The sequence below is a fragment of the Acanthopagrus latus genome, chromosome 15 (assembly GCF_904848185.1).
Source record: "Acanthopagrus latus isolate v.2019 chromosome 15, fAcaLat1.1, whole genome shotgun sequence".
Lineage (NCBI taxonomy): Eukaryota > Metazoa > Chordata > Actinopteri > Spariformes > Sparidae > Acanthopagrus > Acanthopagrus latus.
In genome coordinates this window covers 3,951,070-3,970,722 of record NC_051053.1, presented here as the reverse complement: position 1 = coordinate 3,970,722, position 19,653 = coordinate 3,951,070, and the positions used below count along the sequence as shown (strand labels likewise).

The following is a 19,653-nucleotide window of genomic DNA, read 5'->3' as shown; positions in this document are numbered from 1 at the left end:
CAACAGTTGACCTGTGTTATTCATCCTTATTTGAGCGTATCTGTTTCATTTGAATTCTTTCTTATGCAAAGCATGATCACCTGGCTGCCCTACAGAGACATTTCTAGGTTCTGACAAGTCGTAAAAATATTTACAACCAAGCACAGGACATGACCTTTACTATAAAATCCCACTATAGCAAGCACAAAGGGTTTTTGATTGACTACAGTAAAATAGACCAGATGATTTCAGTGCTCAAATCACAGATACTACAGTTGTAATTAATTAATCATAATAACTAGTATCGAATGGGATACTGGTTAATTGATCAGCAATTACTCAAAAAATGTGAGCAGAAATTACAAAAAATATATATAAATCTTTGTTTAGTTATTCAGATTTTAAAGGATAAGGAGATCACATATCACTTCATGTTCAAGAAAACATGGAATGGCTCCACATAACTTGTGTGGCATAATCCAAGACTTTGGAAGCACCGAGATCCCAAATTGATTTGAAAAAAGGTCACTTTCTGCATGCAGGCCAGCTTGAGCACTAAAATCAGATGGGACGATGGGCCAAATTGACCAGATTATGGACTCTGTTCACCGGCTAGGAAGGTGTGAGGAAAACAAAACAAGGTATGTTATTGTCAAATTGACTCAGGGACACATCTGAACGCAACCAGCTGCGCTGTCCAAAAACAATGTGGATAGTTAAGTAAAAATATTTTTTTATATAGACAGGACATTATCTTTAAAGCTCTCTTTTACATCTTTTCAATTTCAACTGGTCGGGTTTTCAAGATCACAATTTCTTTTTCTTGTATTCCACTTAACAGTGGGGCTTAAGATGGAACATTAAGACAAAATTCATTATTTCTATTTTGTGAGGGTGAAATAGCGAATTTTGTCTTCTGCAAGAAACATTCAAAACTAGAGAATGAGGAATTCTGGATAAACCAACCAATCGATTTTCACCATGGTTCTACTAGATCAGCAGGCTTGGCTATTTTGTTCTGTAACTCTCCCGGCAAATTGATAACGTCTAGAATTAGTAAAAATGGACAATGTTACATTTGTGTCATATATAAATATTCTGATAAATATTTATGGATTTAACAACATTTATCAAAACAGACAGTTGATCTTAGATGTCTTCAATGCCATTAAAACCCTTAAACTTACTTATCTAGCTGCTCATTATTATTGTTATAGGATTTAAAAGAAATCCTCCAAAATCTCAAATCAGCTCATCTAGTTCTGTTCTATCTGGTCTCAACTTGTTAGATCCATGGCATCAGATTTCTTTCCCAGTGTTAAATGATATTTCTTACTGTTGTACCTCTCATAGATCATTCTGTTATTAACCCCTCCTTTACACCCCCTGGTGGTTGTTCCAGTAAAGACGGATTCTGGAAATTAAACTGTTTTCATGAGGACATAAAAGCCATTTTATCTGATGTGACCCTGGACAATTCTGTTACTTCTTGTGTTCCTTAATAGGAAATCATGAAATTCAAATTTGGTGAACAATTAATTCAAATTTGGAGAAACTCTGTTATGGTAACAAATTAGCAGAGGTAAACACCATTAAAGAGATAAACAGCTGCTGCAAAAAGACATCAGTGACTGATGATGATAAACAAAACCATACATTCTGCAAACTTGATGAAATCCATTCAAAGAAAGATAAAGGGGCAAACATAAGATCAAGGCCAAAATGGATAGAGGAAGGAAAGAGGAGTACGTCATATTTTAATCAATTAGAGAAATGAGGACAGGGAAGAAACTCAATTAAAGGCTTATGAATTCAACCCCAAGTTAGTATCGATCCAGTACTGATGGCTGAGGAAATAAGCAATCCGCTCCAGCTGATTTATTATAAAACACACAGTTAAACAAGACTGTGCCATGTCATCATTTCTCTTTATAATAGCCTGTGAAACACTGTCTATGTTTATTAAAAAGGAGGTGCTTGGAGAGCCAATGATAGTCAGCCAGTTAGCAGATGATCGACTATTTAATGCTATTGCTTCTCTTATCTCTGTTAACTAGGCTATAGCACAAGTTTATGCATCACATGTACCCTTTTGTTTGCACCTGTTCCTTTGCTCCATTGTTAAAAACTTTGAGCCGTAATGTTGGATAAATAAGAAAATACATTTAAAAAAAAATAATTAAATATTGAACAAGGAAGTCGATGGCCGGAAACAGAGACAGCTCGCCTTTAAAAAAAAAAACTGCCTTGATGCCTTGCAGTCATAGATTTGGGGTTTTGTCATGTTGTTCCTACCTATGAAAAGGTGAGACTGTTCAGGTCAGATTCATTGCTCATTGGACATTGTTTAATGAAACCAAGAATTTGACGCTGATCTGTTTTGTTAAATGCAATGTATTGACAATTTTAAATGATTACATAGCATGAACCTTGCTGTGCTTTGTTTGGCTTTCTTAAGCCTACTGTATTGCAAAAATATTCGACATTTCACCAAACCTTGGACAAACTACAAAGAAATGAAAGATTTGCTAAATATTTTCACATCTTGACATAATGAATATACACAGTGTTACAGTGGGCATGTATTTCTGTAATATAAGCTTCCTGGCCTTTGGGGTGAGCATTTGGGGCCAAATACTGAGGTCACAGTGCCAGCAGATCTAATGTTGTGCTCATAAAATCATTGCACAACTTAATTTTGCTTTTCATGTGCGCAGTGTATCTGAATCATTTAAATGTCATATAACGAGGAAGCAGTAATAATAATGTATTAGTAACCTATGACAGATGAGTCTGATATAAAGTGTTATGTTCTATGAGGTGATCAGTGAAAGACATACTTGACTGCCTTGATCATTTATGTACATATAATGTAAATCCCTTTGTGCTGTGACATTAAGTCACATGAATTGTGTATTAATGATGGTTGTAATGCATGCCAATGTGAGCAGATGACACATGAGCTGCATGGAAGAGACTGTTGATGTGAAAAACCCTTTTAAAATAAAAACCAGACGCTTGTCTTAAAAAGGTGCTAAAGCACACGGTATTTGTGCTATGTGGCCTTGTCTGATAATGATGTATTGTCCTGTACTTAATTTATTTATTCATCTATGTGCACCCATTGTATGTTTATTTAAGTCATGTATCTTTATAAACTCTTATATGTCATATGACCTGCTGCCAGTAGTTGATTTTTAGAGTCCTGGAGAAGTAAAAAAAATATATATATATATATATATATATATATATATATATATATATATATATATATATATATATATATATATATATATATATATATATACCAGTAAATACCAAGAAATAGCTACGAGGAAAGACTGAAATTATACATTTGCAGAGGAGAAATGCTTTTGTTTGTTTTCCCTTCATGTTGATCTTCCAATGACCATTCAGATTTGTAAGGCAGAGGGACAACTTAGAAAGTCAGACTATATTGGCCCAGTAAGTACATGGGCACGAATAATGAAACATTTTGTGACAGTCTGCACAAGTTTAAAAAGGAAAATACATGTACATGAATCCTAAAGATTAAATGTAGTCACTATTTGGACTGATGATCTTTCCCTAACCGTAACCCAGAGAAGCCCACGGATTAAACATATTGGCAGTTTCACAAACAGACAAACAGCCTCACCTTCCATCTTAACCACATCTGTGCATTTCCAGTAAGGTTCATAAATGTCAAATCTAATTCAATTAAACAAATGTGGTGTTGGTACAGGTCCTGTGGAGCCAGCCTCCTGTACTGACATTTAACTTCTGTCACCATCCACTTGTTTCAATTTGACAGCTGTTCATGCTTCTACACTCAATAAAACAATTTCATTACATAGGTTCAATGTAAAGGCTCACATTTAATGTAAAGTCTTTTTTTTTCATGGTGCACCAATGGGTATAAATTAAGTAGAAGTATATTTATTACAATTTGAAATACATCATTTTCATGTATAACAATATTATTATAATACAAATTATAATTGAATAATAAACACTTAAAAGTACATTATATCTATGTAGCAGTTCCCCTTATCACACAAAGTTATTTCATTTATTCAATTTGACAACTTTGCAATAAATTAATCTCTTTACATTGAATGTAAAAAAGATGTACATTATATTAAAATAGTTAAAGGATGTAGTTTTGGTGAAGAAAATTTTATCCACAGAAGAAAGACTGACAGATTTTTTTTTTTTTTAAATGCCTAAACAAATAGAGATGCTGGTGATGTCACTGTCACTCTTTGTTTTGTTTTTTGCAAGGCAAAAATATTCACCATGTCTCTGTCCCCTATGGCTCAGGTCATACACCCACTTCCTCCTCGCTCTAATGTCAATGAAAAAAAAAAAAAAAGAACTACAAACAAAAAACGAATAACAAACAAATACAGTAGTAGACCACAGAGGGGCAGTGTCGGTCATAACGCAGCGGTTGTCAAGATATTGTTGTCACAGAGACAGGATGCACTTGCAGCCTTTTTTCCCTCGACACACAAACGTTTCATCCCGGCACTCTTCAGTGCACAGCCAGCGCCTTTCTGCATGGACGGAAAAAACGCTATGTGGAAGCGGGACCTTACTTTGTTTACATTTGCTGAACCCTGCCACCTTTCTGGCCTTTCATATGAGAACAGCTTGTTTATTCAGTTATGGAAAAGGTAAATATTTCTGAGTTTGTAAAATGACCTCATTGGAAATATCACATTTCTGAGTATTAATTTAAAAACTACATAGTGCCCCTCTAAAGTCAGTTTATGAATGCGGTTTTTTTTTTCATTGTATTTATTTGTCACATTTACATTTAAAAAATTCATTCATTCATTTACATTCACACAAGAGTTAGCATATTGATAAAGTGCTGAAGAAGCTGTCAGTGGATGTCATCAGCTAAATATTGATGTGTGCTTAACAAAAGGATAATAATAATAATAAGTTAAGATTGAAATGGTTTATTTAACAAATTAAATTTTCTTGTGCATGAGAAAAACAATTCAATGACAAATTCATTATAGACTTTTTTGTATTGCTCTGTGAAGACTGCACATGACTCATGCTGTAAACCTGTGGACCTGCATGAAAACTCACCATTAGAAAACCATCCATCAGAAACCCGCTAGTGTCTCCAACCAACGCTGTGGGATACAAAGTGTTTTTAATCCTAATAATTAATAAAAACAACAACATATAAATATACCTGTTAACCTAAATACTATGCACTTCAGTTTGTTTGTAACTCTCTCCTGATTAGTTTGAGACCTTTACACTGTAAGTCTGACACCAAAATTCATCATACTAGTCATAAAAGTCTGGACTAATGGAAACACTTCTGGGGTATTTATGTGACAGGCTGCCTTCTGCTTGTTTAAACATATAGACACAGACCATCAGGTTTGGTTAGGTCCTGGGTTGGGAAATTCAGATTGATGACCAGTCCTGAAAAATGTCGGTCTGAGCTGACTAAACGTCGGCCTATTTGGTTCCATGCAAACTCACCCAAAATCCAGGACCTTTCCCAGTTTATGTCATGGATTTTCATTTTCAGCAAAAAAAAGAAAAGGAAAAGGAAATATCATGCAACTTCTATTCAATTCATGGGACACTGCATGAACTACAGCTAAATACTTTTTAAGTAATTCATTATATATAACCTATTCATATAAAGTTGTCCCTCTTAGCTACATTTCAGCATTTCTTGTGATTCCTTGTGTGAGTATTTTCTCAACCTCACCTATCGCTTGTTTTTCTCTTGACTGAGTTGAAATTTGTCCCTAGAAAATACTTGCCAACATTCATTTATTCATTCAAAGGGCTATTGCTGATGGTTACAGTAATTCAATTTATAACAAGTCATTTTATATATATATATATATATATATATATATATATATATATATATATATAGAGAGAGAGAGAGAGAGAGAGAGAGAGAGAGAGAGAGAGAGAGAGAGAGAGAGAGAGAGAGAGAGAGAGAGCTATCGATAGACATATATACATAAAACCAGAGCAAAGTGTCTGTCTTTTTCAGAAATGCATATTTCCACTAGTTTTCTCTTTCTTGCAACCACTTTTTGCTTTGATATATGCTGTTCTATCACATCATCTAGTTATTCGGTCACAGATCTTACTAAATAAGCCACTTTTGGGGTTATTCTGACTGTTGACCTGTTGACTTTCCCAAGAAGGTTATTTTAATTTCCTGGAAACTCTAGTATGTGAAAATGCTGATATTATTTGCATAAATATACATAAATTCAAAGATGTTATATTACTCCATTAATTTTTCAGACTTTTCTCTGACTGTAATGTTTCATTCAGTGGTTTAATTTCATCTGTAGATATATTTACTGTGTTTTCTATATTTCTATTTATTTGTTATCTGTCTGATGCCTACTGAGCCTGTTCTTCATTGGGTTGTGGAAATTTGCAAGTTTCATCTTCCATCTAATGGTTTGGTTTGTTGCATATAGGTGATGTCATCGTGTTCTGTGTATCTACACAAAATATACATTTTAGTTCCTTAGCTCAATACACATATATTATTTCACAACTTCAAACTCTCTCAGCTCATTTCTGACATCAACAACTCACCCAAACTTTTAAGAAAATAAACTTCTCCATTGGCTGTTTTGTGACAGCTGGCCTCTTCTTCGAGGATTATCTAAGTGAGCAGGGCACCATGATCTCACTTTCACATCAAGCTGAATGGGCTGTGGTTAATAGTTGGATGTTACACCATCGCTACTAGACGCTGTCAAAGGAACCACGGCACGCTTTTACACAAGAGACCAAGCCTGGTGGACATGAAAGTCCCACTGTGTTCCATTCAGCTTATGCAGCAAGGGATTTTCTAACCCTCAGAGAACTTCATGCTTAAAATATCACCTCCTTAAAATGTAGTATGTCCATTTATTAACTGATTCAGAATAAATTCAAAATAATTCTGGGGGAAATCTATAGTCAAAACAGCCCGCAATGTGTTTCTTTTTTATTTTTTTTTTTTTAGCTCTGAAGCTAAATTTAGCAAAATCTGTGGCACTTAATATCAACACAAATAAGATGCACATTTTTTTAAAATGACAGACTCTTCACTTTGGTAAAAGAAAATAATTTTTAAAAAGACTTCCTGTTACTAATTTGTTTACTGTAAACATTCAGCAATTACTATTTAAATAAGTGACTGTTGCCAAGTTTTCTTAGGGTCTCTTAGATGTTCCTGACAAATTTCAACCAGGTCCACTGAAAAATGAGCAGTTTAGAATACACACACAAGGAATCACTAAAATGCTGACATTTAACTCAGAGGGCCAAACTTCAAGAATTCATAACTTGTAAAAAGTATTTGGAGAACAGCTATAGGATTTTCATAGTCCTGTGAATTCCATAGAAGTTTCAACATGTTTTTTTTTGTGTTTTGTTTTTTTCATAAAAATCCATGACATGAACTGGGAGAGCCCAGTCGAGTCGGCACAGAATGACCCTATTGGGAACAATCTGATTACCCATCCATTCAGCTGTCACTGTGCCACACCATTACTCACAGCCGAGGCATGTACCTGTTACACCATCTCAGTCATCATTGTGAGACATCAGGAAGATGATCAATGAGTCATCTACAGCGCTCATACTGAAACAAACTTTAAAAGTGCCTCACAGCTCAGGATGAAATAAAAGACTTAATGAATAACAATAGCTCTAAAGTAAAAAAAAAAAAAAAAAAAAAAGAATGATACCATTCATCACTCATGAATAAAGGAAACAGAGTTTTTAAATACACTTTTGAGAAACATATAAAATGCACCGTAGAATGCAAAATGAACAACAAAGTCAGTTGAACTGTTGTTCTTTTTGCAATTCATAAATGCCATTTATTTATAAATGTAGTCTTAAAGTACTTATGAGTGATGAATTGGGCAGTGCTTTCATACTTGCCATCATTAGCCAGTGAAAAGAGGGAGATTTTCAAGGGTATTGCAAACGGTCTACCCTCAACACCCCTGACCTCCTTATAACCCCGACCCACAGATTAATGGGTGAATTCACCTGAAAATCATTATGTGTGTTCCTAGTCCACAAAACATTTCCAGAGATTTCCAGCAAAATGACACTGCAGCATTCTCCTGAACAACTGTAGACTTGTTTTAGAAAATTTTTAAAAAATCAAAAAATTGACAAGCGGTCGGGCTTGTGCACCCAATTCAGACGGGGTTGTGCTTTTAGGTACACTTTTAGAATAGCAGCTACAGTGAAGATTGTAAAAAATGTGTTATCTCCGGGCTCCTGGAGACATGGATCACACCAGACGAACTTTATTTTACATTTTCAAATCCCCTCTTTATTTTTTGTTGTTTACTGTGAGGCTCTAAAACATTTCTGTGGACTACAAACTTCACCTGACCATCCATCGGCATGGGGGTGAGGAGATTATGACTTAATTTCCATTTTCTGAGTGAACTATCCCCTTCACAGAATAAATACAAGGATGTGAAAGCAAAATGACTTTTCATTAGTCTTAAATTAATACATTTGTTACGCCTATTTCAACATGAGCTCCATAAATGAATCACTGATCCTTAGGGTTAGGGTTACGTTTTATGATGAAAACTGAGATGGTTTACAGGTACATGTGAATTAGTGATACAGAAGCTATAAATAGGTGTTGCTTTATGAAGCTGATGAAAACAATACATACATACATAATCCAACTATGTGTGTTTAACATGTGGGTTTGTTAAAAACCCTTTCGGTCAGCATGTTCTCAAGCTATCAACTTGGTAAGGGCTATATCATTGCTAATAACAACGATGGACAAAACTACAACCCAAGTTCAGTGAAATAGGTAATTCCCTTTAATAAACAATAAGGGAATTATCTTAGTATTATGCACTCAGTCTGGAAGTCAAGCCGGACTTGCAAGATCACATGATCATGTGATGTCTGACAGGTTATGACTCTTTGGGTTGTTCCGTTAACAATACCGATATCAGAAATGTCTGTTATACCGCCTGAAAATCTCTAATCATAATTGGAGAATACACACGTCTATGTATCCATCTGATACCACAGAACTGTATTTATTGGAAATGGGGCCCTGTCACTTGACAGCAAACTGTAGGCAACTTGATAGATTTTTTTTTACAGCACAAGGCATCCATGAATAACAAGCAACCTGTGTAACCATAAATACGTACTTTACGAAAACCTATATAGGGTTAGTACAAAGCTGACTGAAATAATATATACTGTGAAACACACTGGTAGTGAAACACTACTCTTTATCCGTCGATACAGGTATAAAGAGTATCGGAATCAGTATCAGTTAATGTTATAGGAACATCTCTAATGACTCTTAATCATTGTGGAAACAGGCAGGAGCTTCATTTCCACTCCAACAAGTATCAGAAATTGGATGCAAAAACATCTAGATATCTGTTTAAAGTGTTTATGTTCCACCGCTCGTTAGACCTGTCAACTGGAAGGCAAAAAAGACAGAAGACAGCGCAGCTGAACTGACTCTGTTTCATCTGTGAGGTTCTCCGACAGCTTCAGAAAAGATGACATCACCCATGACGTTACAGAGGGCTGTGGCTATTTAGAGCACCAATAACACTAATTCATCACATGTACCTGCAATCCATCAGTGTTGTAACATCTCAGTCATCATTATCTAACGTCAGAAGGATGATCAGCGATCAATCTTTTGAGCTCATGCTGATAAAATGAAAGTGCTTTATGATTCTGGAGTCAGTGAAATTTCCTAAATGATGTACTATTTAAATTAACAATAAAGAATACATTTTTTGCTTGACTTATTCTAACGTAAATATTAACGGCACACTTTAATGGCTGTAGAATAATGACATAATCAGCATTTAGATTAGTTCACAAGACTTCACTTTCACTGTGCAGTTTTGTCTACCATGAAATCTCCCCAGAAAATGAAGGCTGCCTGGTGATCCAGCCAGGCTGGCAGCCTAGTACCAGTTCTATCTACCTTTACAGCTCCACTTTAGATTAAATGAATGAATAAACTCTTGTTCTGTCTGTGTTATTACTCTTAGGGAAACGTAAATTACCTGGTTGTCTCAGCAACAGCAGCACCATCAAAGATACCGACTGATAGCCCTCGCAGGGGAAGAGTGGTCTGTTTCTTCTTTAAGATTAAGTTTCTAAAAGCGCCTTTGAGTAACATTTAACAGAACTAAGTGTGACTGCAAAATTATGACACGATCGGTGAAGATGGCAAACAACCTAAACACAGTGTTTCACTCTACGGTTACATCTCTAACTTTATATTTCATCATTTCACCTGCAGCCATCTCTTAAAACCCATGTGTATGCTTAGGTACGCACATTCTCACCGCACCGCACGTTATATTTACCAGTTTATGTTTGGGAAAAGGAGTACTACACTTTTTTTTGCGTTTATACATCTGGCCTCTGGCTTGTACTGCACCACAATCTTCCTTTAAAATAGCATTTAAGCCCTGTGTCATTGTACATTTATAAACAATCTTCCGTTTCTTCCTGCCCAGGTTTAAATCCATCTTGAAATGACCTGTGAGTGGATGGATAGTGTGCACTAGTAAACATCACTTATTAACCATTTTAAGTCTTCTCAACACAGTAACTTAAAACTGATTACTTTCAGTTGTACCTTAATCTCACACAAACAATCTGCTTGTTTCCTCGCTTAAGCAACACACTGAGAAATAAATCCAAGATGCCACTTTTCATGGCTGCACCATTTGATCAAAGGGAAAAACAATACTAGACGTCTTCATTTAATACACATTTTCATGTTAAACGGATATGGGTTTGACATATATAATCATTTTGGAACCTTGGGTCATAACTAAATTGTAAATGAAATGTAAACATATGCAGATGATTAAGGTCCACAGAGTCAATGAGGCGAGGGAGATGCTTGATGATGAGTACAAAACAAGAGCAGTCCCACTGTCTCCACACTGCAGCTTCACTGCTGCCTGCTGTGTTGGGTGAGATGGGATGAAACACTGTTGAACAAGTTACTACTAATGGTTTGTTAGTAAAGGCCTTAGTTTGCTTCAAACAAAGTGCTTATCGAATCGCCTGACAGCATCTGAAAACACATTCCTCGCAGCAGAATCGCCTGTTTTCAACTACTTTTATAGCTTGCAGACATTGTATAAACTATTTCATTTAAAGCATACTGAGGACTTAAAGGATAATTTCACCCGAAAATGAAAATTCTGTGTTTATCTTCTCGATGCTGATGGAAAGTCAGGTGAAATACACTCCATACAGCTCTTCTGGTCTAATAAAAGTCCAGAGACCCCAAATAATGTTAAATATGTTATTTACACCCTAAACACATGGTTGAGCTCAAGCACCCACTTCAGACAGAGTGCATGCTAATGCTTTTGAGCTTAGCAGCAACAGTAAAGTTCCAGCTCAAAAAACAGTGTAAATAAAATATTTTCAATTTAACTTGGGGTTGTGGGAGCTTCTGAAGACGTGGATGATCCCAGGTGAGCTGTATGGAGTCATTTTATATATTTTTTTCCATAGTTGTTGTTCCATATCTATGTCCCCATCTACTTCAGTTGTATAGGAGAATGCTGCAACACTGATTCTGTGTTGAAGCTCCAGAAATGTTTTGCGGTCTACAAAACTTCACCCAACTTTCCATCTGCATGAGGATGAGGAGAAAATGACTGATTTTTAAATTCTGTTTAAATTGCTCCTCAATGGGCCCACAATTTCCTCCACCCTATATGCCTGCTGTTTTGGACCTGCCATGTTACCAGATGTACAGTGCTATGGTAAGCTCAGGTCATCATTAAACACTTTCCATCAGTTTAGCCCTTGAAATAGCTTTGTCTAGATGGAGCTTTTTAGATAAATGGGTCAATAATGTGTCTCCCTAGAAGGTCATCATGTACACACACCATCTTCATACTCTTCAACAGCAGGCAGAGCTGTCTCCAACATTCCCTGGTCCATTTGTACAACATTTTCCCTTTGTTAGTTCAAGTTAGGTATCTAACACTGTTTAGATAACTTGCAGTTTTCGGTCAAACATTTTGTTTGATAACCGTATTGATGGTTCCTCTTGTCCCTTCTGAAGATGTAAGCCGCCCCATTTGGTCCACAGACAGTGACAATGTCTACGCTGAGTTTCTGTATTTGAGATGGAGTGAAACCTCCACTCTTATCACAGCCTTCTCCATCTTAGAAGGGCCACTGATATCAAACCATACAACTGGTGGTTCTGGAAAAATACAGCAACTATGATTCCACAGAGCTTCTCCTGGCCTGACCTGGGTCCAAATCCACCAGACCCTCCATCCTACGTGATGTACTCCTCATCATCACTAGGTTCTGATTTGATGTGGTCCGGGTGGAGTAGAGGAAAGTGTGGTGCTGTAGTCCTGGTACACACATACCACTCCTTAATGTTAGATAACTGAGGTAAGGCTGGGTTGACTGAGCGCTGGCTCCTCCGCGGGGTCCTGCCGCTCTGCTGCTTCTGGGCCAGCTGACTCTTCAGGCCTGACAGAGAGAGATCCAGAGGCATCGTCATCGGAGACGAACTCCGCAGCAGCAGCTTATGGTCCACTTCGCTGGCTGAGCTGATATCCAACCCGTGACTGGACAAATGAGGAAAATTAGCAATTTTGTTGGCAGGTGATGGAGAGTGGCGGTTTATTTTAAGGTCTAGGGGCTCAATAAGAGCCTGATGAGGTTGTTGGAGTTGATGAGCAATGGCGTCGTACGCATCCTGGGGTTCAGAGGTAGGTGACGATTTGACGTGAACCTTCATGTGTTTGCGTAGGGAGCTTGGGTGGGTGTAAGATTTGGTGCAGCCCATGGCCTTGCAGTCGTAGGGCTTGGAGGCTGTGTGGACCTGCGAGTGCTTCTTCCGGTCGCTGCTGTTGGCAAAGCGTCGCTCGCAGAACTCACACTGGAATGGCTTCTCGCCTGCAACACAAAAATCAAATTCACTATTATCACAGTCCATAATAGGCCCCAACAATTGGCACAGTTGAGGAGACACTCCACCAAATTTTCTTTTCACAAATATTTACACATACACATCTAATTTGACCAATGGCGTGTTGAGTGTAATGAGCCACAAGGAACCCTTACATATTCTATGTGTTGCTGTATTCAGGTAAAAGAGTTCTGGAAGGAGATAGAAATAAGTCTTGAGGATTCTTTAGAGATTTTGTTCATGAATGTTCCTTTTGTACCAATGGATTTGTTATTTCACTCATATAATTCAGATCTTAATCTAAGGGCAAAATGGTCAGTGGTGAGTATGTTGCCAGCAAATTTGCATTTTTTCTCAAAATGGGAGTAAACCTGATTGAAAAAAGAGCATACACTTGTAGGGGAAATGATGTCTGGAATCTTGTAATACAAGAAGAACCATATAAAGTTCAAATATGTTCATAGATCCAATCTGATGCTTTAAGCCAAAATGAGTAGAAGTAGTAGTAGTAGTTGAAGCAGTAGCAGTATTGGCTTTTTCTGAAACTAAACTTTCCTACTGATTCGATTACAACATAAAATGTTAAGACTTTTGTGCAGGAGCTTGTCGACAGTGAGGAGACTGACAATGATGAGACATGTCACTGTAACATTTGTCAAGGTTACAAGGAAAATGCATTGTCATTTTTTAAAACATAAGGTTTTTTTCTGTATTCAGAAACAATTGCTACTAACTGGCAGTAAGGTAATGTTACACACAGCATTTTTTTGGTTAGTTAGTTCACCTATCAGTCATTAATCAGACATCTCTACGATATCTCCAAAACTCTGCAACAATCTGGATGAATAAATAGCACTAAAAGTAAGAGATATATGTTGATTTTGGGGTGAACTGTCTTCAACTTGATTGGGGTACATATTTGTCTCATCTTTTTATTTATGGACAGGTCAGTGTGAAAATATTCTGTATTCGTTTTCACAGGAAAAACTATTATAAACAGGATGATGGTCAGTACCAAACAATAGGGTTGGTACCACCCAAATTAGAGAGAAAGACAGATGGTTGTGTGTTAAGTTCCTTACCCATACGCTGTTTAGTTTACTAAAACAGCCTATATAAGTGTGTCCAAACTGACAAAGGCATTGGTTCATATATGAACGGTACCCAACCTTATCAAACAAACATGTTTCTTCCATCTGGAGAACAAGATTTGTAGGCCAGGACATTTCTGCAGCACCACAGTACTTCATTATTATGCTGTTTCTCACACATTTATAAATATTTATGTTTAAAAAACATTCTGTGTGATTCAAAAGGTATAATAACATGATTTCAATACAGTTCAAATTAACAGGTTAGCCCTGAATCCTAGTGAGTATGCCTATTTAGATTTGTACATTAATTAAATGTTAGGTTGCTGATTAATGAATTTTATACTGAGCATGTGATTTATATGTCTATAGAACTTGAGTCTGTTAGAGGACCTATGTTGAATATATTCCACATTTTCTTTGGGGTGCCATCCAAAAAATACTAAACCAACCAACAGATTTCTCACAACCTGGCAACCTAACAGATACTCAACTGCTGATTCAGTTTAGAGCCCAATCCAAAATATCAGTGGACTGTTACTGTTGGCATTTATTGGCCTATCACCGGTATATTGGTATATTGTCTATGTGCTTGTATGAGAACAATTTTTAATTCTATTTTTCAAAACGCAAAGGAAGATGTTTGGGGTTATTTACAATAATTGATTTCCCAGTGACGTTTACTTACTTTCAGTTTTTGGAGGTTGTTTTGGATACGTTTATTGTTAAACTGTAAAATATTGTGCCTTCATTACGCATGTATCATCAATTAAAATTGCTAATAATATGTGCTGTGTGGCTGTGGGTTATGATCTTACAAAACTATACAAGATATATACCATGATATCTTAAAATCTCAAAAGCACTTCACAGATGCTAGGAATGGGTGAAAAAAATATATCGCAATGTTTTTGATTGTATATCTTCTTCGATATCAACATTGCAACAATATTGTAGTGATGGCTGATTGTACTTTCACAAAATACTAATGGAATGGTACTTATGATAAATAATCATCCGTAATGTGGATATAGAGTGGGTAATGAAGAGTGTTAGAACATCACTTCACAGTAATGCACCCTTGAAAATCAGGAAAAACACCTACACCATATCACAATGTAACAACATTCAAAATCTAAGATGATGTAACCTATATATTGTATAAATTGCCCCGCCTTATGTTTATGTAAATATACTATGGCTAATATATCCATGTGACAATATTTTTACTCCCTAATACTGATAACCATATCAGCCCCAAAAATCCACCGTGGATTAGGCTCTACTTGTGATCCATCTATAAAGCATTAGTATATTATATACTGATATCATAATATCAACACCATTAAGCCATTATTTATTCATATAAAGCGTAAGAGTGTCTAAGTAGAACATTGCGATGGGTGGAGTAGCCCGACAAAGTACGCCTATGTGATTTTGGTTAACAGGGAAAAACAACAGAATTCCCGCAAAATCTATTTTTAGACAGAATTCAAATTAAAGCCACGTGTGCGTCTCTGCCCACCAATTCCTGTATGTAGGCTACATCTAACCATTTGGAGTCTGTGCTCATCCTTTTCCCCTTCCCACAATACAGCTGCTTCCTGTCACCTTGCATGACTCCTGAGCTGCAGCCTCTACCCCGTGATTCCTCAAGGAAACAAGGGAGCAGCGAAGGGCGGATGTGAATCGGTACTGAACTGAACCTATGTAAACATGGAGGGGATTCCTAGCAGACTGGGATCAATCTCTATTAACACCTTTATTCACCGTGTCCGTCAGGAGGCAGCTGTCTTGACGGGTGACGCGGATGTAAAGATTATAAAAGACACAAGTATCGCGGCGCTCCGCGTGCGCTCACAGTAACATGAAACCCTACCAGTGTGCGTGCGCGTGTGGATCTTGAGGTTCTCGGAGCGTGCGAACATCTTGCCGCAGTTGGGAAATGCGCATGAAAAAGGCTTCTCCCCGGTGTGCACGCGGATGTGGTTGATGAGTTTGTATTTGGCTTTGAACGCCTTCCCGCCGCGCATACACTCGTCCCACATGCAGACATGACTGAGGCTCTCCAGCCCCGCTGCAACATGCTCGGTGGTGACGTGGTCCACCAGCTCGTGCATAGAGCTGAAAGTTTGGTCGCAGACGGATGTCGCCGTCCGCCCAAGCCTCTGTCTCGAAGAAGTTCGGTCAATCCATTTGCAGACGAGCTCGGTTTTGACGGTGGGGCCTTTGGAGAAATCCAGCAGGCCGTCCATTCCAGCGCCGGCACCGCTGTCGGTACAAGCGGGGATACTAATGGCTCTCGAGTGGGGCGGTGAGACGATGCTCGAAGCCCCAGAGTTGTTGTTCCCCAGCGGAGAGACGAGGCCATTGTGCCTGGCCACTACAGCCGCCCGCTTCATGCTCAGCACGGCGGGCTGCCCCGCTCCTGTCGCCGACTTCAGTCCTCTCTTCCTCGGAAAATGACTTCAGTCCAGGTGGCAAAGAGATTGACGCTGTCCTGCTTCCTTCCTGTGGGGTTTGGTGAAAGGGAGAGCGCATGCGGCAGTGTCTTTACCCCCCGCTGCTTGCTGCTAGATCCCGAGAGTCGAAGCCTCCATGCTTTTATTTACTGTGTGAATGGAGGTGAACACAGGCGAAGGAATACAGCGGGCCGCGACACAACACTGTGTCGCAGCCTCCTTGTCTCCTTTCCTTCTCCCCTCCTTTCTTCATCCCTTTTTCCATTTGATCAGACCTAGAAAGTTAGTTAAGGTTAAATCAAATCCACCTTCAGTGATAAGGCCATACACACACATTTCATGGATTTTTTTGTTGTAATAACAAATTATAAAAACTAAATGTAAAATGTAAAGGCTAGCAACCTATTTGCATGACAGGAATTGAAATGGTGCACGTTTTCAGAATCACTGGGTATAGAAGACACTGTATATTGTTATTATATTGTTATCATGAAAAGGGACAGTATATCGTCTTAGATTTTGGATATCATCATGTCATGATGTGACATAAATCATATCACGATATATAGGGCTGCATTACAGTAGACTTTTTTCTGAACTTACCAGACTGTTCTACTTGTACTAATCCTTGTCTTTACACACTTAGTAGTCATATCCACATTACTGATGATTATTTACCAAAAATGTCATTTTGTTATTATTTTGTCAAGGTCATATATACAGTCATCCCTACAGTACTGCCACAATGCATATGCTGACATATGCCCATTTGGTGAAAAATATTTGGATGCAAAGACGTTTAGGTTAGACGACTGGTTGTCATTTCATCAAACACCAAAATTAATTGTTTGAGTAAACGCTGCTCTTAGCACTAAACCACAGAGGTTGAAAGTAGGCAAAAATACTATAATACATTTATTAATACTACTTCTTCTAGTACTAGTAGTCCTTGTACTAAGTCTACTAATCATAGTAGCCAAATGATCTACAGAGCAGCTGCTTTGAATTGTGATGTTCTGCACAGATGTGTAGTTTTTAGTACTACAGTCTGTCAGTTTTTGCTTCAGTATGTCTCACTTGTAGTCATAAATTAAATCAGTCTCTTATCTGAATAGTGTGTCTACAGGAGAAGCAGAAAATCTAATAGCCTTTATATTCAAGTGCTGACCTCTGATATGTAACTCCTCCCCTACCAACCAAGTCATCCAACTTTATCCTGTCGAAGACAATGTCCTGAAATACTGATTTGTGGAACAAAAAATACAACAACATACAACTGCATTAGTCACCCATGTGCATCTTTCCACTCCTTTTATACCTATGAGCTAGCACAACCTGCTTCACTCACGGTACATGTGTGTGTTCCTTCAGCTGTATACATCTGAAGCCTACCAAAAAAGGGATAGTGATAAAGGCCCTTGCAACACTGGAAGGGTTTTAAGATGGCCTCTTTTTTTTTTTTTTTTTTGACAAACTGTTAGCCTGATGAGTACCAAAACAAAGGAAAGAGCAGATCATTCAGATGAGACAGAGCAACAGCTTTTCAGCTAACCTGATAACACCAAAACCCTGAAAAACCACGAAACACATGAATATTAGAAGAATATTTCCATGGTAATGAATGAATGAATATTTCTCATTTGTTCCACTTGTTCCACCATCTTTTTATATTAGAAAAAAAGTTATTTACAATAAATCTTTCAGACAGTGTAACATTTTAATGGTGAATGTAAAGCCTGCGATACACAACCTGCTTCACTGACTCACTTTCGAAACCTGGTACCAAAAGCTGACAGCAAGAGCAAACCAAATGATATGAGCTGAAAATAAAAATCAGTGCGAGTTTGTCAGTTCTCACATGCTTTTACTAGAGGAAAGAGAAACCTGTTTATTCCCGACTTGTTGCAGAACGTCATGTGTGCTGTTAGATTGTGTGGGACAATGAGTTTCTCGAACTAAGTCAAAGGCTCAGAATTTACAGGAGCTTCCATCTGTTGCTGTTTTTTTCACAGTTGTTAACACAAATTTCTATGGAAACATGTTGATAGCTTTTTGTTGCTTTAACACAAAATACATTCAATTAAATCCACATCTTTCAAATTTCACAAATTCTGAATTCACACACTCAATGATGACTAAATATCTGTGTTTTTAAGCCCGTTTTCACATGTGGTACATTAACATCTTATGATTTGAAAAAGAAAAATGCATTTCACTCCAGGATGACCTCTAGATTTATGCCAGCTGGGGAAGGGGTCAAGAGAGCACAGAAGGTTTGATCTCAATGAGAGCCAAATACAGTTCATCAAGTAAAGACCTGTGACTGCCTTTGTTGTGATGACACAATAATGATTCATATTGTAATGATAGATTGTTTTTAGGTCATATTCTGAGATAGGGATTTCTTGTGATGGAACCAAAACACATCTCATAAAATATCTGTATGAAGAATTATGAACAGGTGAGCTCAGTACACAGAGATTCATGTAACCGCCTGTGAAAAAACTGGAACAAGAAGAGGAAGGTTGCTGTGTTCCAGAGACCTAACAAAACACGTCCTATCAATACTACAACTCCTTAGTTTGCAGTACTTGCGGAACATCGTTAAGAAAAGGTGAAATTACTACAGAGAGCCAGAGTCCCACCCAACATCCTGTAGCCTGTGTTTTAGAATATATTGCAGCAATGCTTTTAAAAAATCATGTCTGTAATGTAAACTGAGCGGGTACCTAACTACTTTGTGCTGGTAGCATTAGTTAGCCTGCAATGCACAATGTGTATGTCTACTGCAAGGGGTCTCTGTATCAAAACAAAACAGAAGACCTTCCCCAAGTGTTGTGTATGGAGGCCTGGCCATAGATGGGTGCAGAATCAGACACATCAGATTCTGTCTTTTGGGATTAAAATGTGGATTCATCAACCTTACCACATGCCTCCATTGGTGGGTGTTTATGTTCTGTAAAGGTGATTGCTGACTGGAGCTGGAGGGAAAATTAACTTTACTTAACAAATGTAATGTCAAAGAGAGGAAAGGGAGAAAGAAGAGAGAGAACTGAATTCTCCAAATGCAAATAAACACAACTGATCCAATGGTCAAACTCACTGGTAGTGAACAACCACCACT

General features: G+C 37.6%; 1 protein-coding gene across 1 annotated transcript; it reads right to left on the bottom strand.

The window, feature by feature from the left end:
* Positions 1-8,697: 8,697 nt before the first annotated feature.
* LOC119033374 (zinc finger protein ZIC 5-like) lies at positions 8,698-19,553 on the bottom strand. Its single transcript, XM_037123375.1, has 2 exons — positions 15,947-19,553; positions 8,698-12,963 (listed from the first exon to the last, which is right to left on the bottom strand). Exons 1-2 carry the CDS (start codon positions 16,467-16,469, stop codon positions 12,332-12,334), a joined length of 1,155 nt encoding a protein of 384 aa, XP_036979270.1. The 5' UTR covers positions 16,470-19,553; the 3' UTR covers positions 8,698-12,331.
* Positions 19,554-19,653: the final 100 nt, after the last annotated feature.